This window comes from Heteronotia binoei, chromosome 17 (genome assembly GCF_032191835.1).
Source record: "Heteronotia binoei isolate CCM8104 ecotype False Entrance Well chromosome 17, APGP_CSIRO_Hbin_v1, whole genome shotgun sequence".
NCBI lineage: Eukaryota > Metazoa > Chordata > Lepidosauria > Squamata > Gekkonidae > Heteronotia > Heteronotia binoei.
In genome coordinates, this window is record NC_083239.1 from 39,971,922 (window position 1) to 39,997,390 (window position 25,469).

Consider the following 25,469-nt stretch of genomic DNA (forward strand, 5'->3'; position numbering starts at 1 on the left):
GTCCCACCCAGCTCACAGGGTGTCTGTTGTGGGGGCGGGGAAGGTAAAGGAGATTGTGACCGCTCTGAGACTCTTGAGATTCAGAGTATAGGATATAAATCCAATATCATCATCATCTTCTCCTTCTCCTTCTTCTCTGTCCCATGCATAATTTTGTAAACCTCCATCATGTCACCCTTCTGTCACCATTTCTCCAAGCTAAAGAGCCCTCACCTCTGTAGCCATTCTTCATAGGGAAAGTGTTCCCTCCTCTTAATCATTGTCCTTTCCAGTGCTGAAATGTTTTTTTGAGGTGCAGTGGCCAGAAGTGAACCCAGTATTCCAAATGAGGCTGCAGCACTGATTTTACAGGAGCATTATGATATTGCCTGATTCATTTTCAATCCCCTTCCTATTAATCCCCTGCATGGCATAATAAATACATGCATTTTAGTATATTTGTTGATATATGTTAATTTTTAAATCGACTAACAGCATTATTTGGCCGGTATGTTTTTGTCTTTTTAACCTTTAGATCAGGGGTGTCAAACATGCAGCCCGGGGGATGGATCAGGCCCTTGGAGGGCTCCAACTGGCTGCCATCTGCTTCCTTCTCCCTCTCTCTTGCTTCCTTCTGCAGAACAGCTTGCTTTGCCAGGCTTGCTCAGTCGCACAGGAGCTACAGAGCAAAGCCTCTATTTTCTCCATTGGCTGAGGCTCCTCCCTTGGGGAGGAAGGGAGGGAGGGACAGCTTGCTTGGCCAGGCTCTCTCAATTACACAGCAGAGCTACTGAGCCAAGCCTCTCTTCCTTCTGTTGGCTGAGGCTCCTCCCCCTCCTGGTCCCCTGAGGAAGGAAGGAAAGAGCCAGAGCTTCCTTTGTCCAGTTCCATGGATCTCATGAGAGAGATACAAAGAAAGCCCCTTTAAGACCAATGAGGCAACTTAGTGATCCACACTTCAGTGTCAACAATAGAATGGTTTGGAGACTTGTTTGAGAAAAAATGTTTGAGAAAAAATATGGAACAAAGCTTGCAAAGACCTACACTAGCTAGCACTAGCTAGCACTTTAAGACCGCCCGCAGGAGCGGGGTAATTTTTGATTAATTGGAACTTCTGGAAGTATTTTATGAAGACAAAGTATGAACTGTGATAAGAATGGTTGAAATTTTCTAGCTTGCACCTTTTTGAAAAGATTGCGTATGAATTTGCACTTTAATATTCTGAATGCTATTTAACCTCTGGATGTAATTTGATGTTTATCATATAGGAAATTACTCTTAGCATCGTTATTTTTCACGATGGCATTGTTGTTGTTTCAGGCCATTGGTCAGCGCCTGATAAACCCACTGATCAGATGGAAAGGCGGCATAAAGTGTTGCAAATATATATAAGTAAACAAAATCAGAAGCGTATGGCCCAAGCGTATGGGAGAGTGTTGTTTATTGCTCAAATGCCTGGAAGGTTCCCAATGAAGACTGAGTATTGAGCAATACTTTTCTTCTTGCAGAAACTTCCTCCTTTGTCCTTCTCCGGTGGGGGATGGGTGGGAGGACAGGGCTGCACATCGCCCTGGCCTTCCACATCTTCTATAGTTCCCACCTCTTGAGCTACAGAACTTGCAGTTGAGCTAATTGTTATACGCTGCAGGAGCTATGAAACCAAAGCTGGGAGAAGGCCACTGCATGTGACACAGTCTGGGCCATTGACCTGATCCAACATGGCTTCTCTTCTCTTCTTAAGGCATAGAGTCGAAGAATGGACATTGGGGAGGGCCTGTTTTTTGAAGCTGGCTTCTTGGCAGCCTGAATGTCTCAAGTCCAATCCCTGGCACCTCCACGGAAAGGTGCTTCAGCAGTAGATGTTGGGTAATGGAGGGAGTTCAGCAGGGAAGTGACACCACCCTCTCTGAGCCCATGGTGGGCACCTTTTGAATTCTGTCTCACGGTGCTGGTTGCAGCCACAAAATGGCTGCCATGGCCGTGAGACCCAACCACAAACACAGAGGAAGGCCAAATGCAAGGGACAAGAGGAGTCAATTTCAAATATATACTGGGAAAGAGGAGTCAGAAAGAGAGAGAGATCATGAGCTGTAGTGGCAACTGCTGCTAGCGTTACCAACTGGAGATTTCCCAGAATTCCAACTGCTGTCTAGACTACAGAGATCAGTTCCCCTGGATAAAATGGCTGCTTTGGAGGATGGACTACTGTATGGCATTATCCCTTCCTGGTGGACTGCGTGGCATTATACCTTCAGTCTCTAAACTCCGCCCTCCCCAGACTCCATCCTCAAATTCCCAGGAATTTCTCAACTTGGAGTTGTTCACCCTAGTTGTTGCTGAAATGTTATTGAAGTCTGCAAAGCCAATCAGATCTCCGGTGGGGCATCAGGTGCCCTACTCAGCAGGAGCATTTTGTAAAAATACTTTGTTGTGTGGGCACCAGGAAAAGTGTTGGTGGGGACCATGTCACCCCCCCCCCCGGCACCACAGGGACCCCTATCAATAGAGTCTAGTCCAGAGATGGCCAAACTTGCTTAATGTAAGAGCCACATAGAATAAACATCAGATGTTTGAGAGCTGCAAGACATGAGCATTAGATGTTTGGGAACAGGAAGGAAGGAAGGAAAAAGAATAGATGGGGAAGGAAAGCGAGGTGGAAAGAAAGCAACTTTAATTTAAATGCATTTTTCGTGCCACTGGCTGGCTTGACTTGGAGAAGTGATTGAAAGAGACAAATGCCTTCTCCAAGCCGTCCGATGGGACAGGGTGGGGTGGACTGAGAGCCACACAATATGTGTGAAAGAGCCACTTGTGGCTCCCGAGCCACAGTTGGGCCGCTCTTGGTCTAGTCTACCTACACAGAAAAGAGCTGGCTAGAACAAGGATCCCTCCCTTCCTTCAGCTGCCCAGGAATACTTTGACAGATGTGTAGAGTAATGTGTAGACAGGGTTTTTTTGTAGGAAAAGTCCAACAAGAACTCATTTGCATATTAGGCCACACCCCTGATGCCAAGCCAGCTGGAACTGGGTTCCTGCTCAAAAAAGCCGTGTGTAGACAACACTTCTTGCAAAAACAACAGTAAGGTATTTTTTAAATTATAAATCACTATTACACAGTGATTATATATTTGGCTTGCTCGTGCGGTACACTGTGGTCCCTTTGTAGTTTTGTCGACCCAGCTGGAGGATGGTGACCTTCATTCAGCACCCTGAAGTCCACGTCAGCCGCGGCCTTCTGAATCACCTTTGTTTTGTCCCTCTATTCTTTCCAACACAGGACCTTTCCTGTTTCTTTGACTAGCCCTCTCGCTTCTGCTGCTGGACAGAATCATAGCGTTGGAAGGGATCTCCAGGGTCATCTAGTCCAACCCCCTGCACAATGCAGGAAACTCACAACAACCTTCCCCCACGCATATCCACTGACACCTGCTCCATGCCCAGAAGATGGCAAAAAACCCACAAAACCCTCCAGGATCCCTGGCCAAACTGGCCTGGAGAAAATTACTTCCCGACCTAAAAGTGGCAGACAGCATTCCCTGAGCGTGTAAGAAAGGGCCATGAGAACTAAGCCCTTCCTGCTCTCCTTCCCATAGCCTGCCTAAATTCACAGAATCATCATTGCTGTCCGATGGTCATCTGGCCTCTGTTTAAAAACCTCCAAAGGAGAACCCACCAGGACAGGCTTTTGCCCAGTGAGCCAAAGGAAGGGAGGAATCCTCTTTCCAGCTATTGCTTTTCTGTGCTTTGCTGTGAATGACTCTTCCTCCATGGGGCGACGGCTCAGTGTTTCCAGGCTCCGCTGAGGAGACCAACTTCCAAGGGTTCCCCGCCCTGTATGAAAATAGTAGCTTCTGTGTCATAAACGGCCTTGGGGTGAATCATAATTCCTCCGCCTCTCTGTGCCTGGTGGCAGCATTATTTCAAAGGGGAAAGGAATTCTGGGAGAATCTTATGCAAGAAACGCCTTATGTTGCAGGAGAGGAGATGCGTTGAGAAGTTTCTGGAGAAAGTGTTTGGTGTGTGTGTGTGTGTGTAGGGCCGGATCTCCAAGACTGCTTTCCTGTTCATTTAATTTCGCTTTTGCCGGTTTTATTGTCGGGCGCAGCCCTGCTTTAGAAACCAGGGAGTTAATAGCTGCTGGGGCTGTTTTTATGGCACCTCTTTGATGTGGCTGGTTTGGATTATGGGACTGGGCTTTATTTGATTGTTTTTTAGTGTGGGATTAAATGCTCTTGTTAAAGGCGGAGATATTATATGTAGCTTCGAGTGCCTCTGGACAGAGAGGTGGCATAAATACATCACTCTGTGTAACTATACCGGCTCAGGAGTCACATGTGGCTCTTTCACACATATTGGGTAGATCTCAAAGCCCCCCCCCCCCACCTTGTCAGCTGGCTTGGAGAAGGTATTTCTCTTTTTAAATCACTTTTCCAAGACAAGCCGGTTGGCAGCTTGGAGAATGCATTTAAAGTTAAAGTTGCTTTCTTTCCACCTCTCCCTCCTCCCTCTACTTCCTTCCACCCTCCCTCCCTCCCTCAAACATCTGAAGTTCATGTCTTATGGCTCTCAAACATCTGATTCTATGTGGCACTTACACTAAGCAAGTTTGGCCACCCCCTGAACTATACACATCTGCTATACACACGTATCATTTCCTGGAAAAATGGCTAATAAGAGAGGCAGTGACTCAGTGACAGAGCATCTGCTTGGCATGCAGAAGGTCCCAGGTTCAATCCCCGGCATTTCCAGTGAAGAGGCAGGTAGGAGGTGAGGTGAAAGACCTTCGCCTGAAACCCTGGAGAACGGCTGCCAGTCTGAGTAAACAATACCAACTAAAGTGGATTGATGGTCTGATTCAGTATAAGGCAGTGACATGCATTCTTGGGAATCATTTCTGTGTTAATACTGATAGTATAAAACAGGGGCAGCCAAACTTGCTTAACATAAGAGCCACACAGAATAAATGTCAGATGTTTAAGAGGCACAAGAGATGAACATCAGATGTTTGAGAGAAGGAAGGAAGGAAAATAGATGGGGATGGAGAGGTGGAAAGAAAGCAACTTTAACTTTAAATGCATTCTCCAGGCCACGGGCGGTTTGGCTTGGATAAGTGATGTAAAGAGACAAATGCCTTCTCCAAGCCAGCCAATGAGGTGGTGGGGGTTCGAGAGCGACATGTGTGAAAGAGCCACATGAGGCTCCTGAGCCACAGTTCGGCCACCTCTGATTCTTGTATCAAACGATTCCCCCTCTAAGCTAGAGCTGGAACAAAATTTGTCAACATCTTCTGATTTTTGTGACTCGTCTGGCAGATTAAAATTTCAAATCCAAAGGATGCCATGTGTTTGAATTTCCAAGAGGCATCTAACTGAAACAGGATGGCCGAATTGGTGACCCTGTAGTCTGATCTGGCCAGGCTTAACTTTGTAACTTTGTGTAGTGGTTAAGTGCACAGACTCTTATCTGGGAGAACCGGGTTTGATTCCCCACTCCTCCACTTGCACCTGCTGGAATGGCCTTGGGTCAGCCATAGCTCTGGCAGAGCTGTCCTTGAAAGGGCAGCTGCTGTGAGAGCTCTCTCAGCCTCACCTGAAAGGGCAGCTGCTGTGAGAGCTCTCTCAGCCTCACCGACCTCACAGGGTGTTTGTTGTGGGGGAGGAAGGTAAAGGAGATTGTGAGCTGCTCTGAGATTCAGAGTGAAGGCCAGGGTATAAATCCAATATCTTCTTAAATCCAATATCTACAGTGTATATTTCTGGGTTTTTAAAGTTCAAAGTGATTAACAGCTCTTGCTAGACTGGCAGGCCTAAAAGATACCCTGTCATAGATTATCAACTCTTGCCACTGTCAGATACTGGATTCCATTGTTTCTCCACTTTCCTGTATTGTCAAACAGCAAATACCCTCAGGCATCACACATCAAATGCAGTCGTATATCTAAATAACATTTCTGGATGTCAAGTGCATATATTGTTTCCAGGCGTACTCGGAAAATATTTGATGTGGCAAATCTCAGACGCGGAAATCTTTTACATCCAGGAGGAGTTGTGTGTGCAAGGGGTAAAAGGCAAAGGCAGTCCCCTGTGCAAGCACCAGTTGTTTTCAACTCTGGGGTGACGTCGCATCACGGTGTTTTCAGGGCAGACATTTTTACGGGGTGGTTTGCCATTGCCTTCCCCAGTCATCTACACTTTCCCCCACCAAGCTGGGTACTCATTTTATCGACCTTGGAAGGATGGAAGGCTGAGTCAACCTTGAGCTGGTTACCTGAACCCAGCTTCCACCGGGATCCTGAACCCAGCTTCCACAACTCAGGTTGTGAGCAGAGAGTTTGGACTGCAGTACTGCAGCTTTACCACTCTGTGCCACGGGGCCCTTTGTGTGCAAGGGGGGGTTAATTTTAAATGAAATCTGAGTGTGTGCAAAGTATAATCTGTCCATTGCCAAGAGACTGATGCATATCTTCAGATAACCTGTAGAGTGTTGAACTGTGGGTCTTGGCATAGTTTGGTGCCCAGAGACGCTGTATAAGGTGCAGAGGTGGTGGAAATACTTGATTCAAGGAGCCACCCGTATGTGGCACTAAATTCCCTGGGCTGGCACAGTGGCTTGTCTCCTAACCAATTTCTCCCCCCTAAACTGTGAAATCTTGTGAGCAAAAATTCTACTTTGTGAGTTACTGGCAGGCCTCAGATTCAGCAGGAGCTCACAGGAGCGCAGTTAGTGAACCTTTCTGATACTCCCCCTCCTCCCCACCTACCTTGTCCATTGATTAGTAGGTGTAGCTGCATAACAATCCCTGGATTAGGAGAGCAGGCAGCCAGACAGCCACCAGGAGCTTTGCCACACCCCAGCAGCCCTTAACCCCTGGAGAAGCCCGCACCACCCTTTCTCTACTTCTTATGTGATTTTGGGTGGCTTGCTGGCCTTCTGACTATGGGGGGAAACCCAGGAGAGCCCCAGGCGAGTGAGGCCTGCTTAGGCTGGCTGGATCTCTAGCCATCCCAAGCAGGCCTCACTCGCTCAGGGCTCTCCTTTCTTGTGTTGGGTTGCTTTTGGCTGGTGAGGGGGGGGCGGCATATGATAATGAGTTATGCTAATGAGCTCCACCACCTATTTTTCTACAAAACAACCCCTGGCTACTGGCATTAAAGTTGTGAGCTCCTGCATCAATTAGTTTGCTCTGGGTCCATTTTTCCTGAGCTAGGACAAAAATGCATGAGCCGGAGGCTGAAAAACTGTGGGCTAGCTCACACAAAGCTTATTGCATTGCACAGAGCTCTCCATGAAATGCAAGAGATGCTGACCATGTGCCCAATCTGCGTTTGTGGTTTTATTAGAGACAGAGCAAAGCTAACCCTGTTCAACAGGCAGTCAAGGCGGAAGGAGGAAGCCCTCTGTTTGCAGTAGCACTGATGGCTGTCTTCCTTAATCCCATGAAGCTGCCTGGTACTGAATCAGACCCTGGGTCAATCAAGGTCAGTATTGTCTACTCAGACTGGCAGCTGCTCTCCAGGATCTCGGGCAGAGTTCTTTCGCATCACCTCCTACCGGTGTTCCCTCTAAGCTGAGTTAGCGGGAGCCAGCTCACAGCCTCCAGTTCACACAGTTTGTTTGTTTGTTTATTTATTTATATCCCGCCTTCCCAACAAGTGGCTCAGGGCGGCTCACAGCATAAGATTTCACGTAGTAACATTTAAGCATAAAACAGTTAAAATTAATTAATACATTTAAAATTATACAAATATTTAAAATTAAATATATAATTATACAAATATTTAAAATTAAATATTTAAAGTTTTGTCTTAGCTCAGGAAGGATGACCCGAGAACACACTCATTTAGGCAGTAGTTCACAACTTTAATGCCAGGAGCGCACAAAGTAGAATTTTTGCTCACAAGACTCCACAGCTTAGAGAGAACATGGTTGTTTTTAACTGGAGATGATGGGGATTGAACCGGGGACCTTCTGCATGCGAAGCAGAGGCTCTTCCACTGAGCCAGATGCCCTCTCCCTCTGATCCAGCACTCGGAGGTCGCCCACTGCCGGATGCTGGAAAGAAAAACTTCCCTCTGTGGCTGAGCAGCTGATCATACAAAGCGGTGGAGGAGGCTGCTGTATTGGATGGAAATTCCCAGCCCCCCCCCTGCAGTAATTGCGCTGGTTTGCCCTTCCTTGTCATTTGGAAAACCGCTTCTGGCCTCTGATGAAAGAGGGACCTCCAGTGCAAGAAAGCCGGGTCCCTGAGCCTCCTTGGATGGGCCGAAAGCTGAAAACCTCCGCAACGTTCTGCCGATGACTCACCGAGTACCACCAACCTCAGTGAATCAGACCCAAGCTGAGAGCCCAGGATAGGACAGTTGGTGGTAGAGATTGGGAGTGGGAGAAGCAGGGTTCTGTGGTCATGATTCAGCAGGTTCCCACTCCTGGCAAACAACCGCAGGCCAAGGAGGATGCGGAGATTTCTGTGCTGCCCGTTTGGCACATTCTGAATGCAGGATCAGGTTTCGCCACTGAGCGTTGGATCTGCCAGATGAGACCAGCATTTCATCTCGTCCAGCATCCTCTCTCATGCATTGACCAGCCAGTGACCTTGGAGGAGGAGGAGGAAGAAATTAGATCTGTACCCCACCCTTCACGTCAGAGTCCCAGAGCGGCTTACGGTCTCCTTACAGAGAGCCAGTTTGGTGTAGTGGTTAAGCGTGTGGACTCTTATCTGGGAGAACCGGGTTTGATTCCCCACTCCTCCACTTTCAGCTGCTGGAATGGCCTTGGGTCAGCCATAGCTCTTTGCAGAAGTTGTCCTTGAAAGCCCCACCCACCTCACAGGGTATCTGTTGTGGGGGAGGAAGATAAAGGAGATTGTGATCTGATCTCTGTAATCTGGAGATAAACTTTAATTCGGGGGGGGGGGATCTCCAGGTCCCAACTGGAGGCTGGCATCCTTATCCGGAAGCGAATTCCAAAATTCCCAACCTCTCCTTGGGCAGTGAAGTGTTTCCTCTTGCCCCTCCTGAATGTATTGCTCATCAGCTTCCTGGGATGGCCCCAAATCCTATTATTCGGAGAGAAGGAGAATGAAACGGTGTAGCTGCCGTTGGCTGTCCAGAGAGCACACACAGGGACCATCCATTGCATTTGGTTTCCACATTCCTGCAAGCCTCAAAACCCCAGCTGGCTGGCTGTGCAGGGCAAAACTGTCATGCATGATGAGATAAAGCAGGGGTGTCCAACTCATTGGTTATGAGGGCCGGATCTGACATAAATGAGACCTTGTCGGGCTGGGCCATATTGGGCCATGTCTGACTGGGCTATGTGAGTACCTATTTAAGATTAGGTAGCAGAGACATAAACTTTATAAAGGACACAGAGGCTGAGAACAGATGGGTGTCTCTAAGTCAATCCAAAGTGCCGACAATTAAAGGTTTGTTTTTTTTTAAATCTTAGATCATGCTTAAAACACTATCACTCATTGGTCTTAAAGGTGCTTTCTTTGCAGCTCTCCCATGGGATCCAGGGAACTGGGCAAAGGAAGCTCTGGCTCTTTCCTTCCTCCCCCAGGGGATGAGGCGAGGGAGGAGCCTCAGTCAATAGAAGGAAGAGAGGCTTGGCTCAGTAGCTCTGCTGTGTGATTGAGAGAGCCTGGCAAAGCAAGCTATCCCTCCTCCCCTTCCTCCCCAAGGGAGGAGACTCAGCCAATGGAGAAAAGAGAGGTTTTGCTCTGTAGCTCTCTTTGCTCTATAGCTCCTGTGCAATTGAGCAAGCCTTGCAAAGTAAGCTGTGATGCAGAAGGAAGCAAGAGAGAGGGAGAAGGAAGCAGATGACAGCCAGTTGCTCAGGGGCCTGGTAGGAGCCCTCAGGGGGCCTGATTCGGCCCTGGGACCCTGAGTTAAAGTGTAGAGGAACATATGAAAACTCTTAGCTATGCCCCTAGGGAAGGGCTGTGGCTTAGAGCTAAAGCATCGGCTCAGCAGGCAGAAGGTCCCAGGTTCAATCCCTGGTGTCTCCAGTTTAAAAGATCTGGCAGTAGGTGATGCGAAAGCAACCCTGGGGAGCTGCTGCCTGAGGGAGGGGCTGTGGCTTAGTGGCAGAGCATCTGCTTGGCATGCAGAAGGTCCCAGGTTCAATCCCCGGCATTTCCAGTTGAAAGCACCAGGCAGCAGGGATGCGAAAGACCTCTGCCTGAGACCCTGGAGAGCTGCTGCCAGCCTGTGCAGACAATATTAACCTGATTCAGTATAAGGCAGCTTCGTGCGTAACCGTCCTGCATAAAGAGGAGGAGGGTATTGTGAATTTGAATCAGCAGGGTGGGTAGGTACGGAGACGGGGCTCGCCCAAGATCTTGGCATCTAGGGTGGAAAATCCAAGTGGTGCCCATCCCATTGTGAAGCCTGTAATGATAATAAATAGCTGAACGTTTGCCTGTCTGTGCTGGTGCAAAAGCCAAGGAAAGGAGCTGCATTTGCAGAGTTGGCCCTGAAAGGGAATCAGGCAGCAGAGCGCTGTATCCTTGATCAAGACAGGGCTTGCAAATTGGGACTGGAAGTTATCGGCAGCGTCAGCACCAACCAGACCAGGGTTCCTTCTGAGTTAATGTGAGGCAGCTCAAAGTATTTGAGCCTCCGGCTCACACATTTTTTTCTTAGCTCAGGAAGGATGGCCCCAGAGCAAGCTAAATGATGCAGGAGCTCATCGCTTTAATGTCAGTAGCTCGCAAAGTAGAATTTTTGCTCACTAGGCTCCACAGCTTAGAGGGATCATTGGTTGTGACTTAAGCAAGACTGGGCTCTGTTAATTGGGGGTGGCCAAACTTACTTAATGTAACAGCCACGTAGAATAAACATTAGATGTTTGAGAGCTGCAAGACATGAACATCAGATATTTGGGGGAAGGAAGGAAGGAAGGAAGGAAGGAAGGAAGGAAGGAAGGAAGGAAGGAAGGAAGGAAGGAAGGAAAATTAGAGGGGGAGGGATGGGAAGGGGGAACTAAAGCAACTTTAAATGCATTCTCCAAGCTGCTGGTTGGCTTGGCAAAGTGATTTAAAGAGAGAATACCTTCCCCAAGCTGGCTGATGGGGCAGTAGGGGCTTGGAGAGCCACACAATATGTGTGAAAGAGCCACATGTGGCTCCCAAGCTGCAGTTTGGCCACCCCCATTTTTGGATAATAAACAACTGCCTTCCTTTGAATCCTTCCTTGCCATTCCTTCGGTGTTCATTTATCTCACGTTTGTATCTTGTCCATGCTCCAAAGAGGCTAGAGCGGCATTTGTGGTTCTCCTGTTCCCCCATTTTGTCCCCACAACAATCCTGCGAGGTAGGTTAGGCCGGGAAGGCCTGGGCCAGGGTCACCTGATGAGTTTCAGAGCAAGTGGCGATTTGAGCCTGGCTCTCCCAAATCCTACTCCGACCAGCCATTGCGCCGCACTGTCCCTGAAGGATGGTTTCGGAAGGTAGCCACGTCGGTCTGAAGTGGATGAGCCAGACCAATTTCCCACTAGTCTTACGTTGCTCTCACTCTCCTCTGTGGGGCTTCCCTCGGATTTCACGCTATCTGCCCTGGGGCTGCAACCCGCTCCACCTCTTTCACGCAGCAAACAAGAGCCTCTAAAAACTAGTTTCTGTTTGCTGCGCGAAAAAGGCGAAGCAAGTTGCAGCCCCGAGGCAGATAGTGCGGGGAAGCCCCGCGGAGAAGAGGAGCACGAGAGCAGCATAAGGGTAGTGGGAATGGGTACGAGATTCAAATCCAGTAGCACCTTAGAGACCAAGGTTTTCAGGGAATCATCTTTCGAGTATCAAAGCTCTGACATATCTGACAAAGGGAGTTTTGACTCTCCAAAGATTATACCACAAAAATCTTGTTGGTCTCTAAGGTGCTCCTGGATTCGAATCTCGCTTTTCGAATGGGAGAGATGAAATTGAATCCTTTTACCATGATGAGAAGATTGGATTTATACCCTACCCTTCATTCTGAATCTCAGAGTCTCAGAGCAGTTTACAATCTCCTTTACCTTCCTCCCCCACAACAGACACCCTGTGAGGTAGGTGGGGCTGAGAGAGCTCTCCCAGAAGCTGCCCTTTTGAGGACAGCTCTGAGAGACCTACAGCTGACCCAAGGCCATTCCAGCAGCTGCAAGTGGAGGAATGGGGAATCAAACCTGGTTCTCCCAGATAAGAGTCCGTGCGCTTAACCACTACACCAAACTGCCATAATTCAAATCCTTTTTCAAAATCCAGCTTTTCCTGGTCTCTTTTAATGCTCCCCCATCCACTGTTAAAGCAAGCCTCAAAACTGAAATTATTATAACAAAATTTGAGTCCAATGGCACCTCGGTCTTAAAGGCTTTGCTGGACTCACACTTTGTTCTGCTGCTTCAGTCCAACGCAGCTGCCGGCCTGAAATTAATATCCTTTGACTTTCCCTTTGCAACGCTGGATGACTCCCTACGGTCACATTTCAGATGGGTCAGGTCCTCTGATGGGACAGGGACAGGCAGCACGTGGAAGGTGCCATAATGCAGTGAAAAGATTAAGATTCGAGTTCCACAGCACTTTGAAATCCAATAATATTCGCAGGGTATGAGCTTTTGAGAGTCAAAGCCTCTTTCACTAGATGCGAGTAGGAGTAAGATTGTCAGACTGTCACCAGAGAGATGGATTTAAATCCCCACAGACCTTGGAACTTAAGTGTGGCCTAGGGCTTTCTCTCTCTCTCTCCAGTTTGGTGTAGTTGTTAAGTATGCAGGTTCTTATCTGGGAGAACCAAGTTTGATTCCCCACTCCTCCATTTGCAGCTGCTGCGATGGCCTTGGGTCAGCCAGAGTTCTTGCAGTGCAGAGGTTGCCCTTGAAAGGGCAGCTTCTGTCAGAGCTCTCTCAGCCCCACCTACCTCACAGGGTGTCTGTTATGGGGGAAGGGGAAGGTAAAGGAGATTATGACCACTTTGAGACTCTGAGATTCAGAGTATAGAGCGGGATATAAATCCAATATCATCATCTTCTCTCTCTCTCTCAGCCTAACCTACCTCACAAGAGTGTTGTGAGGAGAACGTAAAGGAGGCGAGAATCAGGGATGCTGCCCCTAACTCCCTGGGGGAAGGGCAGGATTAAAAAGCATCAGATAAATAATGCAGAGGGTCCTGGGTTTGATCCTTGGCGTCTCTGACTGAAAGGATCTCATGAGGGAGGCGCTGGGGAAAGATGCAGACAAGGCGAAGCTAGCTGGCGTAAGGCAGCCTCCGGCATTCACTCTTCCTGTGCCCTCAGGGTGCCAGTTCCCTTGCCTATTAAACAAAATGACTCATTTTCGGCAGGTGTTGTCATGAGGATGAATAAGGACTCTGGGAAGGCCCTGTGTGCGTTTCCCAAGTGTTGTGTATTAATAACTCCTTGACACAATCCGAGGCCATGATTCGAGCGGCCCGCTCTGACTCATTCCTTGCCATGCAGGCCATCAGGGTAATTCCCTCGCCTTCTCTGAGGCCTTTGAGTCGTGCTCCACCCACCTCTGTTCCTTCAGGTCCCAGAAGAGCCTTTGGGGATGGTTGGTGAGTTTGTATGTGCATCTCAGAGGGGAACTTCTAAAGCAAGAGAAGCAACATTCTGAGGAGAAGGAGGAGGAGAATGGATTTACATCCCGCCCTTCACTCGGAGTCTAAGAGCAGCTTACAATCGCCTTCCTTTCCTCTCCCCACAGCAGGTGGGGGCCGAGAGAGCTCTTTTCAGAAATGCTCTTGAGAGAACAGCTCTGGGAGAACGTGGGACTGACCCAAGGTCACCCAGCCGGCTGCCTGTGGAGGAGTGGGGAATCAAACTCGGTTCTCCCAGATTACAGCGCACACACTTAACCATTTCATCAAACTGGCTCTAGGAAGTCACAGGTTTGGCTCGGTAGGCCTGACTCCACAGCGTTGATGTCTCGCATGAATACAGACATGAAGCTGTCTTATATGGATTCAGACCCTCAACCCATTAAGGGGAAGGCTCACATCGCCTCCTACCAGATCCTTTCACCTGGAGATGCCGGGGATTGAACCTGGGACCTTCTGCATGTCAAGCAGATGCTCTGCCAGCAAGCCATAGCCCTTCCCTAACAAATGGACACATTAAGCTGCCTTATACTGAATCTTTAGCCTATACTTTCTCTACCTTAAGGAATCTCAAAGCAGCTTACAATCACCTTCCCTTCTTCTCTCCACTACAGGTACCCTGTGAGGTCAGTGGGGCTGAGGGAGTTCTGAGGGAGAACTGAGAAAGTTCTGAGGGACTTCTGAGGGAGCTCTGAAGGAGAACTGAGGGAGTTCTGAGCAGATTCTGAGGGAGTTCTGAGGGAGAACTGAGCAAATTCTGAGGGAGTTCTGAGGGAGAACTGAGCAAATTCTGAGGGAGTTCTGAGGGAGAACTGAGCAAATTCTGAGGGAGAACTGAGAAAGTTCTGAGGGAGAACTGAGCAAATTCTGAGGGAGTTCTGAGGGAGAACTGAGCAAATTCTGAGGGAGTTCTGAGGGAGAACTGAGGGAGTTCTGAGGGAACTGTGACTAGCCCAAGGTCACCCAGCTGGCTTCATGTGGAGGAGGAGTAGGGAATCAAGTTCAGTTCTCCAGATTGGATTCCGCTGCTCTTAACCCCCTACATCAAACCGGCTCTCTAGTGTGGGACTAGAATCTGGGAAAACAAGAACAACAAAATGTTTCATGTCAACTGCCAGAAAAATATATAGACTTTGTATTCTATTAAGTCTCTCTACATAATATTGTAAGCATAATGGGATGGCTAAAGTTATAGATATTGTAATAGTTGTATGTGTTGGATTGTTATTGTTATTGTTATATTAATATTAATAAATTTATTTAAAATTGAAAACAAAAACAAAAACAAAGGCTCGGATTCCCACTCTGCCACGGAAACTCACTGGGTGATCTTGGGCTGATCACACACTCTCAACCTAACCTATCCCGCAGGCTTGTTGTAAGGATACTGTGGAAGAAAAGATACTGATGTAAGCCCCCTTAGTTCCCCTTTGGGGAGCAAAGTAGGATATCCATGAAGTAAATAAATACATTTAACATCACTGATCATTGACATGCCAGACTGTTTCTTCAGCTCAAGCACTGGTTATTGTGAGGTCCTTTCTTAGGAAACGGTGCACACCACATTTCACAATAAACCAGAAATATACACAGCACCCTGTGCTATTGGTTTCACAGCAGAAATCGATTCCTGGCATCTGTTCGCCTTTATCATTTTCCTTCTCGGAAAGCCTCTTAAAAGCCCTTTAAAAAGGTAGTCCCCTGTGCAAGCACCAGTCGTTTTCGACTCTGGGGTGACGTTGCTTTTACAATGTTTTCACGGCAGACTTTTTACGGGGTGGTTTGCCATTGCCTTCTCCAGTCATCTACACTTTTCCCCCCAACAAGCCGCGTACTCATTTTACCGAGCTCGGAAGGATGGAAGGCTGAGTCAACCTGGAGCCGGCTACCTGAACCAGCTTCCGCTGGGATCGGACTCAGGTCGTGAGCAGAGGGCTCCAACTGCAGTACTGTAGCTTTACCACTCTGCACCACGGGGCTCTTAAAGGTAAAGGTAGTCCCCTGTGCAAGCACCAGTCGTAAAAGCCCTTTAGTCCCACAATAAAACATTTTTGCCTACCCCCCTCTCCCCAAATACTGGTCCTTCTAGCGTCCCACCTACCCCTCCCCCACCAGCATACCTTTACTTAAATATTTCATTTAAAGAAAATAAGATTTAGATAAACATGTGGAGCAGAGGTCCATCAAGGTATTGATGCAATTCTGTCTGGGACAGTGAATCTCTGTATTCTTGGTGTTTGGGGGGGGGCACAGTTGGAGGGCTTCGAGTGTCCTGGCCCCACCTGTGGACCTCCTGATGGCACCTGGTGTTTTGGCCACTGTGTGACACAGAGTGTTGGACTGAATGGGCCATTGGCCTGATCCAACATGGCTTCTCTTATGTTCTTATGGTTCTGTTCAGATTCACATTTTTTTTGGAGAACAGCATCTCATATGAAAAGGGGAAGAATCAGCAGTGGGGAGGGGAGGGTAGAAAACTCCTCTCAACTTCAGTGAACTCTTGTTTTCTTGTAGCTGTTGATTCTTTCCCCATCTGAAAATGCTGTTTCAGTGTAAAGGTCTCATACAGTCAACACTCGCCCTGCACCTTGCAAGGAACCAGAAAGAAAGGAGTAAAGTGCTTGCGTTTGCAGGGACATTTAAGAAGTTCAACAAACTCTCTGCTTTCCAGTAAATGGGGCTTCATTCCCTGCCCCCCCACCCCTTTTCAAGAATGCTGTGTCAGGACAAAAGTTCCCTCCTTGCTTGTGCTGGATCAATTTCAGACTGAAACTGGATCAGTTTCAGATAGCCAGTTTGTTGTAGTGGTTAAGTGCGCGGACTCTTATCTGGGAGAACCAGGTTTGATTCCCCACTCCTCCACTTGCACCTGCTGGAATGGCCTTGGGTCAGCTATAGCTCTGGCAGAGGTTGTCCTTGAAAGGGCAGCTGCTGTGAGAACCCTTTCACCCCACCTACCTCACAGGGTGTCTGTTGTTGGGAAGGAAGATAAAAGAGATTGTGAGCCACTCTGAGATTTGGAGTGGAGGGTGGGATATAAATCCAATATCTTCTTCTTCTACTACTTCTTCAACCATTCCTGGGGAAATTCAGCATTTCTCGAACACAACCTGAGCACCGTTTCTCTGGGCCTGGAACAAACTTGCCACATGGGTTCTCTCTCCCCTTATTAGAATCCCTTGAAATGAAGGTTGGTAACCAGTGTTTCCTCTAAGTTGAGTTAGTGTGAGCTTTTTTTTTAGCCTCTGGCTTACACATTCTTGTCTTAGCTCAGGAAAAATGGTCCCAGAGCAAACTAATTTATGCAGTAGCTCACAACTTTAATAGGAGCCCTATGGCGCAGAGTGGTAAGCTGCAGTACTGCAGTCCAAGGTCTGCTCATGACCTGAGTTCAATCTCGGTGGAAGCTGGGTTCAGGTAGCTGGCTCAAGGTTGACTCAGCCTTCCATCCTTCTGAGGTCTGCAAAATGAGTACCCAGCTTGTAGGTGACTGAGGGAGCCAACGACAAACCACCCTGTAAAAAGTCTGCCAAGAAAATGTCATGATGTGACATCACCCCATGGGTGCACAACTCAGTGCTTGCACAGGGGACTACCTTTACCTTTTTAAAGCAATTTTTAATGTCAGTAGCTTGCAAGGTACAATTTTTGCTCACCATACCCCACAGCTTAGAGGGAGTATTGTTGGCAACCTACAAGTCCAGAGCCAAAAGGGGGAGGGCAGTACCTAATCAAGAAAAGAAAGCATCTCCAAGGAAGGAGAAGTTGAGAGATGGTGATGGAGCCTGAGAACATCTAGTGAACTTTAGGCATGACAGGAACTCACATCTCCCTGGACCCAGTTAAACTTAAACCCACATCTTCCTGGTCCTAGTTAAAAATAATTTTTAATTAAAAAAAAAAAACTCTAACCACTGCGCTGCACTGCCTGTTTGAGGAAGGGCTGTTTTTAAGGTTCTTGGTTTCCCAAGCAGCTGTTGGTGCTCTCCCAGTGGGATTTGCAGGCTGATGGAACCTTAACAAACAAAGAAACAAAAAAGACACAGGCATTTCAACTGGCTGTTTGTGGCAGGCGTGAAAAGCATAGGCGCAGGGGCCAGTAAAAAAAGTTGGCAACTTTGTTTTAGGGACCCTCAGTTCTACTTCAGTGGGGCAGGATTGGTAAAGGAAGTCCTTGCAAAGTGTGAGAGAGGAAAAAGGCTTTTGTGGGGGGGGGGAATCTGTTTGCTCCATTTACAGTCAACGGAGGTAGGAGATGAAGATAGGAAAATAGAGAGTGCGAGAGAGAGTTATGGAATTTGGGGGCAATAGGTGCCCCCATCACATTCATGCCCAGCCTCTGTAATTCCCAGTGTTATTTCAATCTGCCTGCCATAGCAAATCAATTAACTCAAGGCTCAGATGAACCCAATGTATCTCTTCTTTGAAGAGGATACCTGCTGCCGCTTCTCTGCATGAGTCACTCTGACACCTGGGACTGCTTCTATTCAGCTCCTGCTGGGGTGGATGATTCTGTTGCATCTCTGTACCAGTTAGGGGCCTGGCTGTCTCATTCTTCCTCATGCAGATATACAGTAGATCACCTGCCCTTAAAGGAGCTTGCATTTCATGCATCTGTATGAGTCACTGTTCTAGGCAGGCTTACTTCCAAACAACAAAGATGCCCAGAGCTGCAACCTAAACAGGAAGTGATGTTTTCTGGGGATGGAAAGTTGTTACTCTTTCCCCCTTTAAAAATAAGATTTTGCAAATATCGGAGTGAAGGATTAAAAAAAAAAATCTGTAGGAGCCATCAGACATTTCGGGAGCGGATGAAGTTTGTATTTTACATTTGGCGAGCAGCTGCAACTTAGCCAACCTGCAACTAAATGGCAAAAAGGAACTCTGTGCATGCTCAGGGGCACTCCTTTCTTGGTACTTCCTAGAGCCGAAGGCCTTGGTACCTGGCCACTTCATGGGGGCGAAATTGTTAGGCTGGAGAGCCCAGCAGAGTCCAGCTCAACAGTGCCTGCAAAACAAGCCTTGTGAGCAGCGTGCGTCTGAGCATATGCAGAGTGCTCATGATTAAGAAGAAGACTGCAGATTTGTACCCCACCCTTCTCTCTGAATCAGAGACTCAAGAGTGGCTTACAACCTGCTATAGATCTTCTCCCCCTTACAACAGACACCCTTTGAGGCGGGTGGGGCTGGAGAGGGCTCTCACAGCAGCTGCTCTTTCAAGGACAACCTCTGTCAAAGCTATGGCTAACCCAAGGCCATTCCAGCAGCTGTAAGTGGAGGAGTGGGGAATCAAACGGGGTTCTTCCAGATAAGAGTCCGCACACTTAACCACTACCCCAAACTACGTAAATGGTGAGAAGTGACTCTGTGCATGCCCAGGGGCCATCCTTTCTTGGTATTTTCAGTCTGGAGAACTGGGCAGAATCCGGCTGCGAAACTTGTGAAAAGCGTGCCTCTGGGCATAGGCAGAGCGCCACCGCAGCACCCTCCACCAGCCCTTCGCACACGCAGGGTGGAATCTATCCTTCCCAAACAGCTCTGAGTCCCGCCACCTGTTTTTTTTTGGGGGGGGGTCCGAATCAAGAGCCTGCCCCCCTCCCGCGGGTCCCCCGATGCCCCCTTTTGCCCTCCGCCCCACCGGGCTCAGCTCCGCTCGTCCAGCCGCCCTCCCGCCCTGCCGCCGCGCCAGCCTCCCCAGGGAGCCCCCGCCCCGCCCTGCCCTGCCCCGTGACGAAGCTCAAGGACCGGCCCGCCGGCGGCACCCAAACTCCCTCCAGGCAGCTCTCGGCCGTGGGCGGGCCGGCCGGCTGTGCGCTCCCAAGCCCTGGCACCTCACCCCGGGCGCCCCCTCGCTCTCCGCGCCTGCCTTCCAGCCTCTCGCCCCCTGCTGCGCCCAGGGCGCACTGGCCGCCGCCTGCAGGATCTCCCGGGCCCTCGGACGCTCGCTGGTGCTGGCCGGCAAGACTGCTGCTCTGCGGAGGAACCGGCCAGCTTTCCCCCTCTACCACTTGCCAGTCCCTTTCGGCTGGAGCCACCCTCCCGCGGGGCTTCGGTCCACACCAGAGCCGTCGAAAGGACCCCTTTCCTGCCTTTCTCCCCAGTGACAAAGCGGGTAGGATATAGCCCGTCCTCTTTTATTTCCACCCTTGCCTGAACTTACTTACTTACTCTTTCTTTCTTTCTCTCTCCCTTTCTCTTTTTCTTTCTTTCTCTCTCTCTCCCTTTCTTTATCTCTCTCTTTTTCTTTCTTTTTCTCTCTCTCCCTTTTCTTTCTTTCTCTCTCCCTTTCTCTTTTTCTTTCTTTCTCTTTCCCTTTCTTTCTTTCTTTCTTTCTTTCTTTCTTTCTTTCTTTCTTTCTTTCTTTCTTTCTTTCTTTCTTTCTTTCTTTCTTTCTTTCTTTCTTTCTTTCTTTCTTTCTTTCTTTCTTTCTTTCTTCCTTTCTTCCTTCCTTCCTTCCTTCCTTCCTTCCTTCCTTCCTTCCTTCCTTCCTTCCTTCCTTCCTTCCTTCCTTCCTTCCTTCCTTCCCCAGGCCCCTCCTGCGGCCTCCCTGCTCCCTCACCCTGGCTGCCTGCTGGCTGCTCAAGAGGCAAGGATGGGGCTCCACCCAGGGGGTCTTCCCCCCCTACCTCCCAACCCCAAGGGCCAAGCGTTCGCCGGCCCCCCAAGAGATGCAGAACAAGGGCGACCCCGCTGAGACCATGGTGCTGCCCATCCCCGGGGAGCCGGGCGAGAACCTGCGACGGCTTCGGCTACGGAAGATCCTGCTGGGAGAAGAGCGCAAGCTGGCTGGCTGGGCGCTGGGCACTGCCCTGATGGGCATCCTGCTGATGATTTTGCACACCGAGCTGGCCTGGTTTGGACACTGCCAGGTGAGTCCCTTCCTTTATTTCCATCTCCTGGCTGCTGGATTCTGTCTGAACTTTTAGGATTGCCAAATGCACCCCTGTCCAGTGTTCCTTTTAAGCTGAGTTAGTGTGAGCCAGCTCACAGGTTTTTAGCCTCCAGCGCACACATTTTTGTCTTAGCTCAGGAAGGATGACCCCAGAGCACAATAATTTATGGGGTAGCTTTCATGCCAGTAGCTCACAAAGAATTTTTGCTCACTTTTGCTGCAGCTTAGAGGGAACATTGCCGCTGTCTGAAGGTATTTCTTTTGTTGTTGTTGTTCAGTCGCACAGTCGAGTCCAACTCTTTGCGACCCCATGGACCAAGGGATAACAGGCCCTCCTGTCTGCTCAAATTCATGTTAGTTACATCAGTAATGCTGTTCAGCCATCTTATCTTTTGCCGTCCCCAACTTCTTTTGCCTTCTGTCTTTCCCAGCATCAGGGTCTTCTCCAGTGAGGGCTCCCTTCTCATTGGGTGGCCAAAGTATTTGAGCTTCAGCTTCAGCATCTGACCTTCCAGGGAACAGTAAGGGTTGATTTCCGCATTTCCACTCAGAGCAATGCTTAGTCTCTTTGCCAGCCTTCCACTGCGATAGATCTGGGGCCCAGAAAGAAACTTTCTTGAAAACTGGCTACTGAGCCGAGATGTCTAGCTGGCCGGGCAGGCTGTGTGCAACGGTGTCTCAGCTACCGGCCGCCTTTCTGTCTGATGAAAGAGCTCTGTGAAACTTGGAACGATTGCCTACACTTAGTTCAGCCGGAGTCCATCCAATTAATAACACATTCTGGGCATAATCTACCAGGAAGTTCTGCTGTGTGAACCTCTTTCAATTAGGGATGTGGAGTTCATTCAATCAAGCGACGGTTTCGGCGGTCAAAACACCGACTGCTTAAACATTAACTGCTTCACAATCTGTCTAGCCCGTGTGCATATTATTACGTATGATCTGCTCTGCGATGGATTTTTGTTCAGAACAACAAAAAAAAATCTGTTACTGTGCTCTGGAGGGGGGGCGGGTCAGATTGTGTGCAGATGGTTTAAGAGTAAGGCCGGGGAAAACACAAGTTCTGCCAGCGCAGGTGATCTTTGTCCGTGCAGGTAATCCTTCCAAGTTTTTTGGGGAAAGCTTTCCACGTTGACAGCCACAAAGAAATAGCAAGTGAGTCTTTTACCGTTTGATCGCTTCAGCATCAAACATTTGCATCTGTAGCTGAAACAGATGCGTCACCCGAGCCCCCGAAATAGATGCTTTGGAGGAGATATCAAAGGAAACACGAGAAAGTTTACGGTTTCCTGAACTAAAGTTGTCGGGCGCTCTGTAAACCTTTTTGTTTCTTTTTTCGTTGCCTGGAGTAGCAACATGTCAGGGCTGGACAATATATATATATATATATTTTTTTGGTGTGGGGGGGAGACACAAATTAATAAGCAAGTGTTATAGTTAATGCCTGCTCCATTCATTCAAACTGGCCCCCTACCAAGGAACCTGCTAAAACTTCAGCTGAGTAAGTTACCAATGAAAGTATATTGAATGGGGACACCAGCATCCAGATGGGACGCTGGAAACACTCTGGAATGTGGGGAGGGATGGTGGCTCAGTGGTAGAGCATCTGCTTGGTAAGCAGAAGGTCCCAGGTTCAATCCCTGGCATCTCCAAAAAAGGGTCCAGGCAAATAGGTGTGAAAAACCTCAGCTTGAGACCCTGGAAAGCCGCTGCCAGTCTGAGAAGACAATACTGACTTTGATGGACCGAGGGTCTGATTCACTATAAGGCAGCTTCATATGTTCATATATATGTTCATATGTTCTTGCTGACCTTCAGATTACAGAGCTCAGTTCCCCTGGAGAAAACAAGATGTTTTGGAAGGTGGACTCCACGGCAATTGCACCCCACTGAGGTTCCTGTCTTCCCCAAATTCCATCCCCAAATCTCCAGGAGTTTCCCAACCTGGATCTGGCAACTCTACCCCACAACCAGTGTTCCCTCTAAGCTGAGTTAGCATGAGCTAGCTCACAGTTTTTTAGCCTCTAGCTCACACATTTTCGTCTTAGCTCAAGAAAGATGGCCCCAGAAGCAAACTATTTATGCAGTAACCCACAACTTTAATGCCAGTATCTCACAAAGTAGAATTTTTGCTCACAGGACTCTGCAGCTTAGAGGGAACATTGCCCCAACCCCCCACTGGTGGCCCTGGCAAACAACCCCAATGATTATCAGCCTGTGGGACTCGCTGCCACCACGTACAGTGAAGGTCTCGAGCAATGTTCCCTCTAAGCTGTGGAGTCTTGTGAGCAAAAATTCTACTTTGTGAGCTGCTGGCATTAAAGGGGTGAGCTCCTGCTTCAATTAGTTTGCTCTAAGGCCATTTTCCCTGCGCTGAGACAAAAATGTGTGAGCTGGAGACTAAAAAATTGTGAGCTGGCTCACACTAACTCAGCTTAGAGGGAACATTGGTCTCAAGCATACATGCCTTTAGAAGCTGGTGGGATGAAAATGGAGAGGACCCGCTGCTGCGTCAGCAGCTGTGAACCATTCTTTTTTCCAACGCTAGGAAAAGTTCCAGCATGGCATGTACATTCTTTCCTTATGGAATTATGTCTGGCTCCCTGGAAACTGTTCCGAGGGGGCCCTGGCCAAGAGACAGCAGCCTCAGGTGGGCTTCCCAAGATCATCCAAATGATAAAAGAGGTCCCCAGCATCTCTTTTTCCAGTGGTGTCAAACTCATTTGTTATGAGGGCTGAATCTGACATAAATGTGACCTTCTTGGGCCAGGCCACATCGGGCTGGTCCATGAACATATGAAGCTGCCTTATACTGAATCAGACCTTTGGTCCATCAAAGTCAGTATTGTCTTCTCAGACTGGCAGCGGCTCTCCAGGGTCTCAAGCTGAGGTTTTTCACACCTATTTGCCTGGACCCTTTTTTGGAGATGCCAGGGATTGATGCCATGTGTGTATTTAAGATTAGGTAGCAGAGATGGAAACTTTATAAAGGACACAAACACACAATTAAAGATGCAATGGAAGGAAGAGAGACTTGGCTTTATAAAGGACACAAACACAATTAAAGATGCAATGGAAGGAAGAGTGACTTGGCTCAGTAGCTCTGCTGTGCGATTGAGAGAGAGCCTGGCAAAGCAAGCTGTGCCCCCCACTTCCTCCCCAACGGAGGAGCCTCATCCAATGGAGAAAATAGAGGTTTTGCTCTGTAGCCCCTGTGCAAAGGAGCAAGCCTTGCAAAGCAAGCTGTTATGCAGAAGGAAGCAAGAGAGAGGGAAAAGGAAGCAGAGGGCAGCCAGTTGCTTGATAGGAGCCCAGTCTAGGGGCCTCATTCGGCCCCCGGGCCGCATGTTTGACACCCCTGCTTTTATCAATCCCTGATAAAAGGATTGGGTGGGCGGTGTTGTGAAAGACCTCTGCCTGAAACCCTGGAGAGCGACTGCCGGTCAGAGCAGACAACACTGACCTTGGTGGACCACTGAAGTCCAATTTATAACAAGGCAGTATCACAGAAATGAAGGAGAGGAACTGTTCATTTGAATGGAAGCAGCACAGGAAACTTTCCTTGTGGAATAAGCCCCATCAGGAACAAGTGTGTGCATGACGAGGAGGTGTGTGTGTTGGGGAGGGGGCCGCCCTTCTGATTTTCTGCTTCAAGCTTTATTTTATTCATCTAATACCCTGCCTTTCTCTCCACCGGGGACCTGAAGTGGCTTCCATCATTCTCCTCTCCCTCGTTTTATCCTCATGACATCCCTGAGAGGTAGGGTAGGCCGAGGGTGTGATGCTGGCCTGAGGTCCAGGGTTGGCCCTAGGCTGTCTGGCACCCTGGACAAAGCTAACTTCTGGTGCTCCCCCTCGCACTGATAACATCACCGAGTCACATGGGGGTGCCCAATTCTGAGCCCCCAGAAGGCCGGCACCTTAGGCAATCACCTATTTTGCCTGGAAGAAGAAGAAGACTGCAGATTTATACCCTACCCTTCTCTCTGAACCAGAGTCTCAGAGCGGTTCACAATCTCCATTATATTCCTCCCCCACAACAGACACCTTGTGAGGTGGGTGGGGCTGGAGAGGGCTCTCACAGCAGCTGCCCTTTCAAGGACGACTCCTGCGATAAGCTGTGGCTGACCCAAGGCCATTTCAGGAGGTGCAAGTGGAGGAGTGGGGAATCGAACCCGGTTCTCCCAGAGAAGAGTCCGCACACATAACCACGACACGAAACTACCTAGTGGCAGGGGCAGCCTTGCTAAGGTCACCCAGCGAGATTCAAACCTGGGCCTCCCAGATACTGGTTCAACACTCTTAACCATGACACCGCACTGGCTCTTTGCCCCAACCGTGGCAAGCATGCAGCGTTCATTCATTTAGGCCATTCCCTGATCCTCCAAAGGGAAGACGCTTGAGTCTCTGTGTCACTCCAGTTTCCTCCCCAAGGATGCTTCACCCCTCCCCACCCCCCACGTACCTCCTAGCCATGCGATGACTGAGCTTTCCTCTGTTTCCTGGACTCTTAGACATTTACTCTCAGTTTTCAAAAGTTTTTATTGGTTTCAAAAAAGTTTAGAAAACGGGAGACAGAAAGAAGAGGGATAAAAGCACAGTACATTCCGGTCTTATTTTTATAAAATACTTTCCAAAGTCAAAAGGATAGTTCTACCGTATTGTCTTAGCATATGTTATCTCTTATCGTTATTTTAATCTAAGCAATGTATGTGTATATTCCATTTTGAAGTTATATAATATAAATCGCTAGCTATATTCTAGCATTTTGCCAATTTTATTCAAAATAAATTTAAACATTCGATTAAGGATAAATATTGTAATATAAGCACGGGGGGGGGGGAGGGAGAGAAAGAAAAATCAGATCACACCAGAGAATCTTAAGAGTCTTGAGTGTCCAACCAAACATAACATTTCATCCAGTTTTTTCTCGCTTAGACATCTTTACTCTCCGAGAACCTGCCTCGCGCTGGCTTCTGATGCAAGGGCGTGTTGCTAAACTGACCCTGACT

General features: G+C 48.6%; 2 protein-coding genes across 2 annotated transcripts in view; one reads left to right on the forward strand and one right to left on the reverse strand.

The window, feature by feature from the left end:
• LOC132586006 (uncharacterized) overlaps window positions 1–25,469 on the reverse strand; it is a 476,363-nt gene that overhangs the window by 389,639 nt on the left and 61,255 nt on the right. The gene's annotated exons all lie outside the window — the stretch shown is intronic.
• Window positions 20,093–25,469, forward strand: part of KCNN4 (potassium calcium-activated channel subfamily N member 4) — a 45,216-nt gene continuing 39,839 nt past the window's right edge. Inside the window, exon 1 of the mRNA XM_060257926.1 lies at window positions 20,093–20,434. Within this exon, the coding sequence (XP_060113909.1) occupies window positions 20,234–20,434 (201 nt within the window). The 5' untranslated portion in view covers window positions 20,093–20,233. The remainder of the gene's footprint in view (window positions 20,435–25,469) is intronic.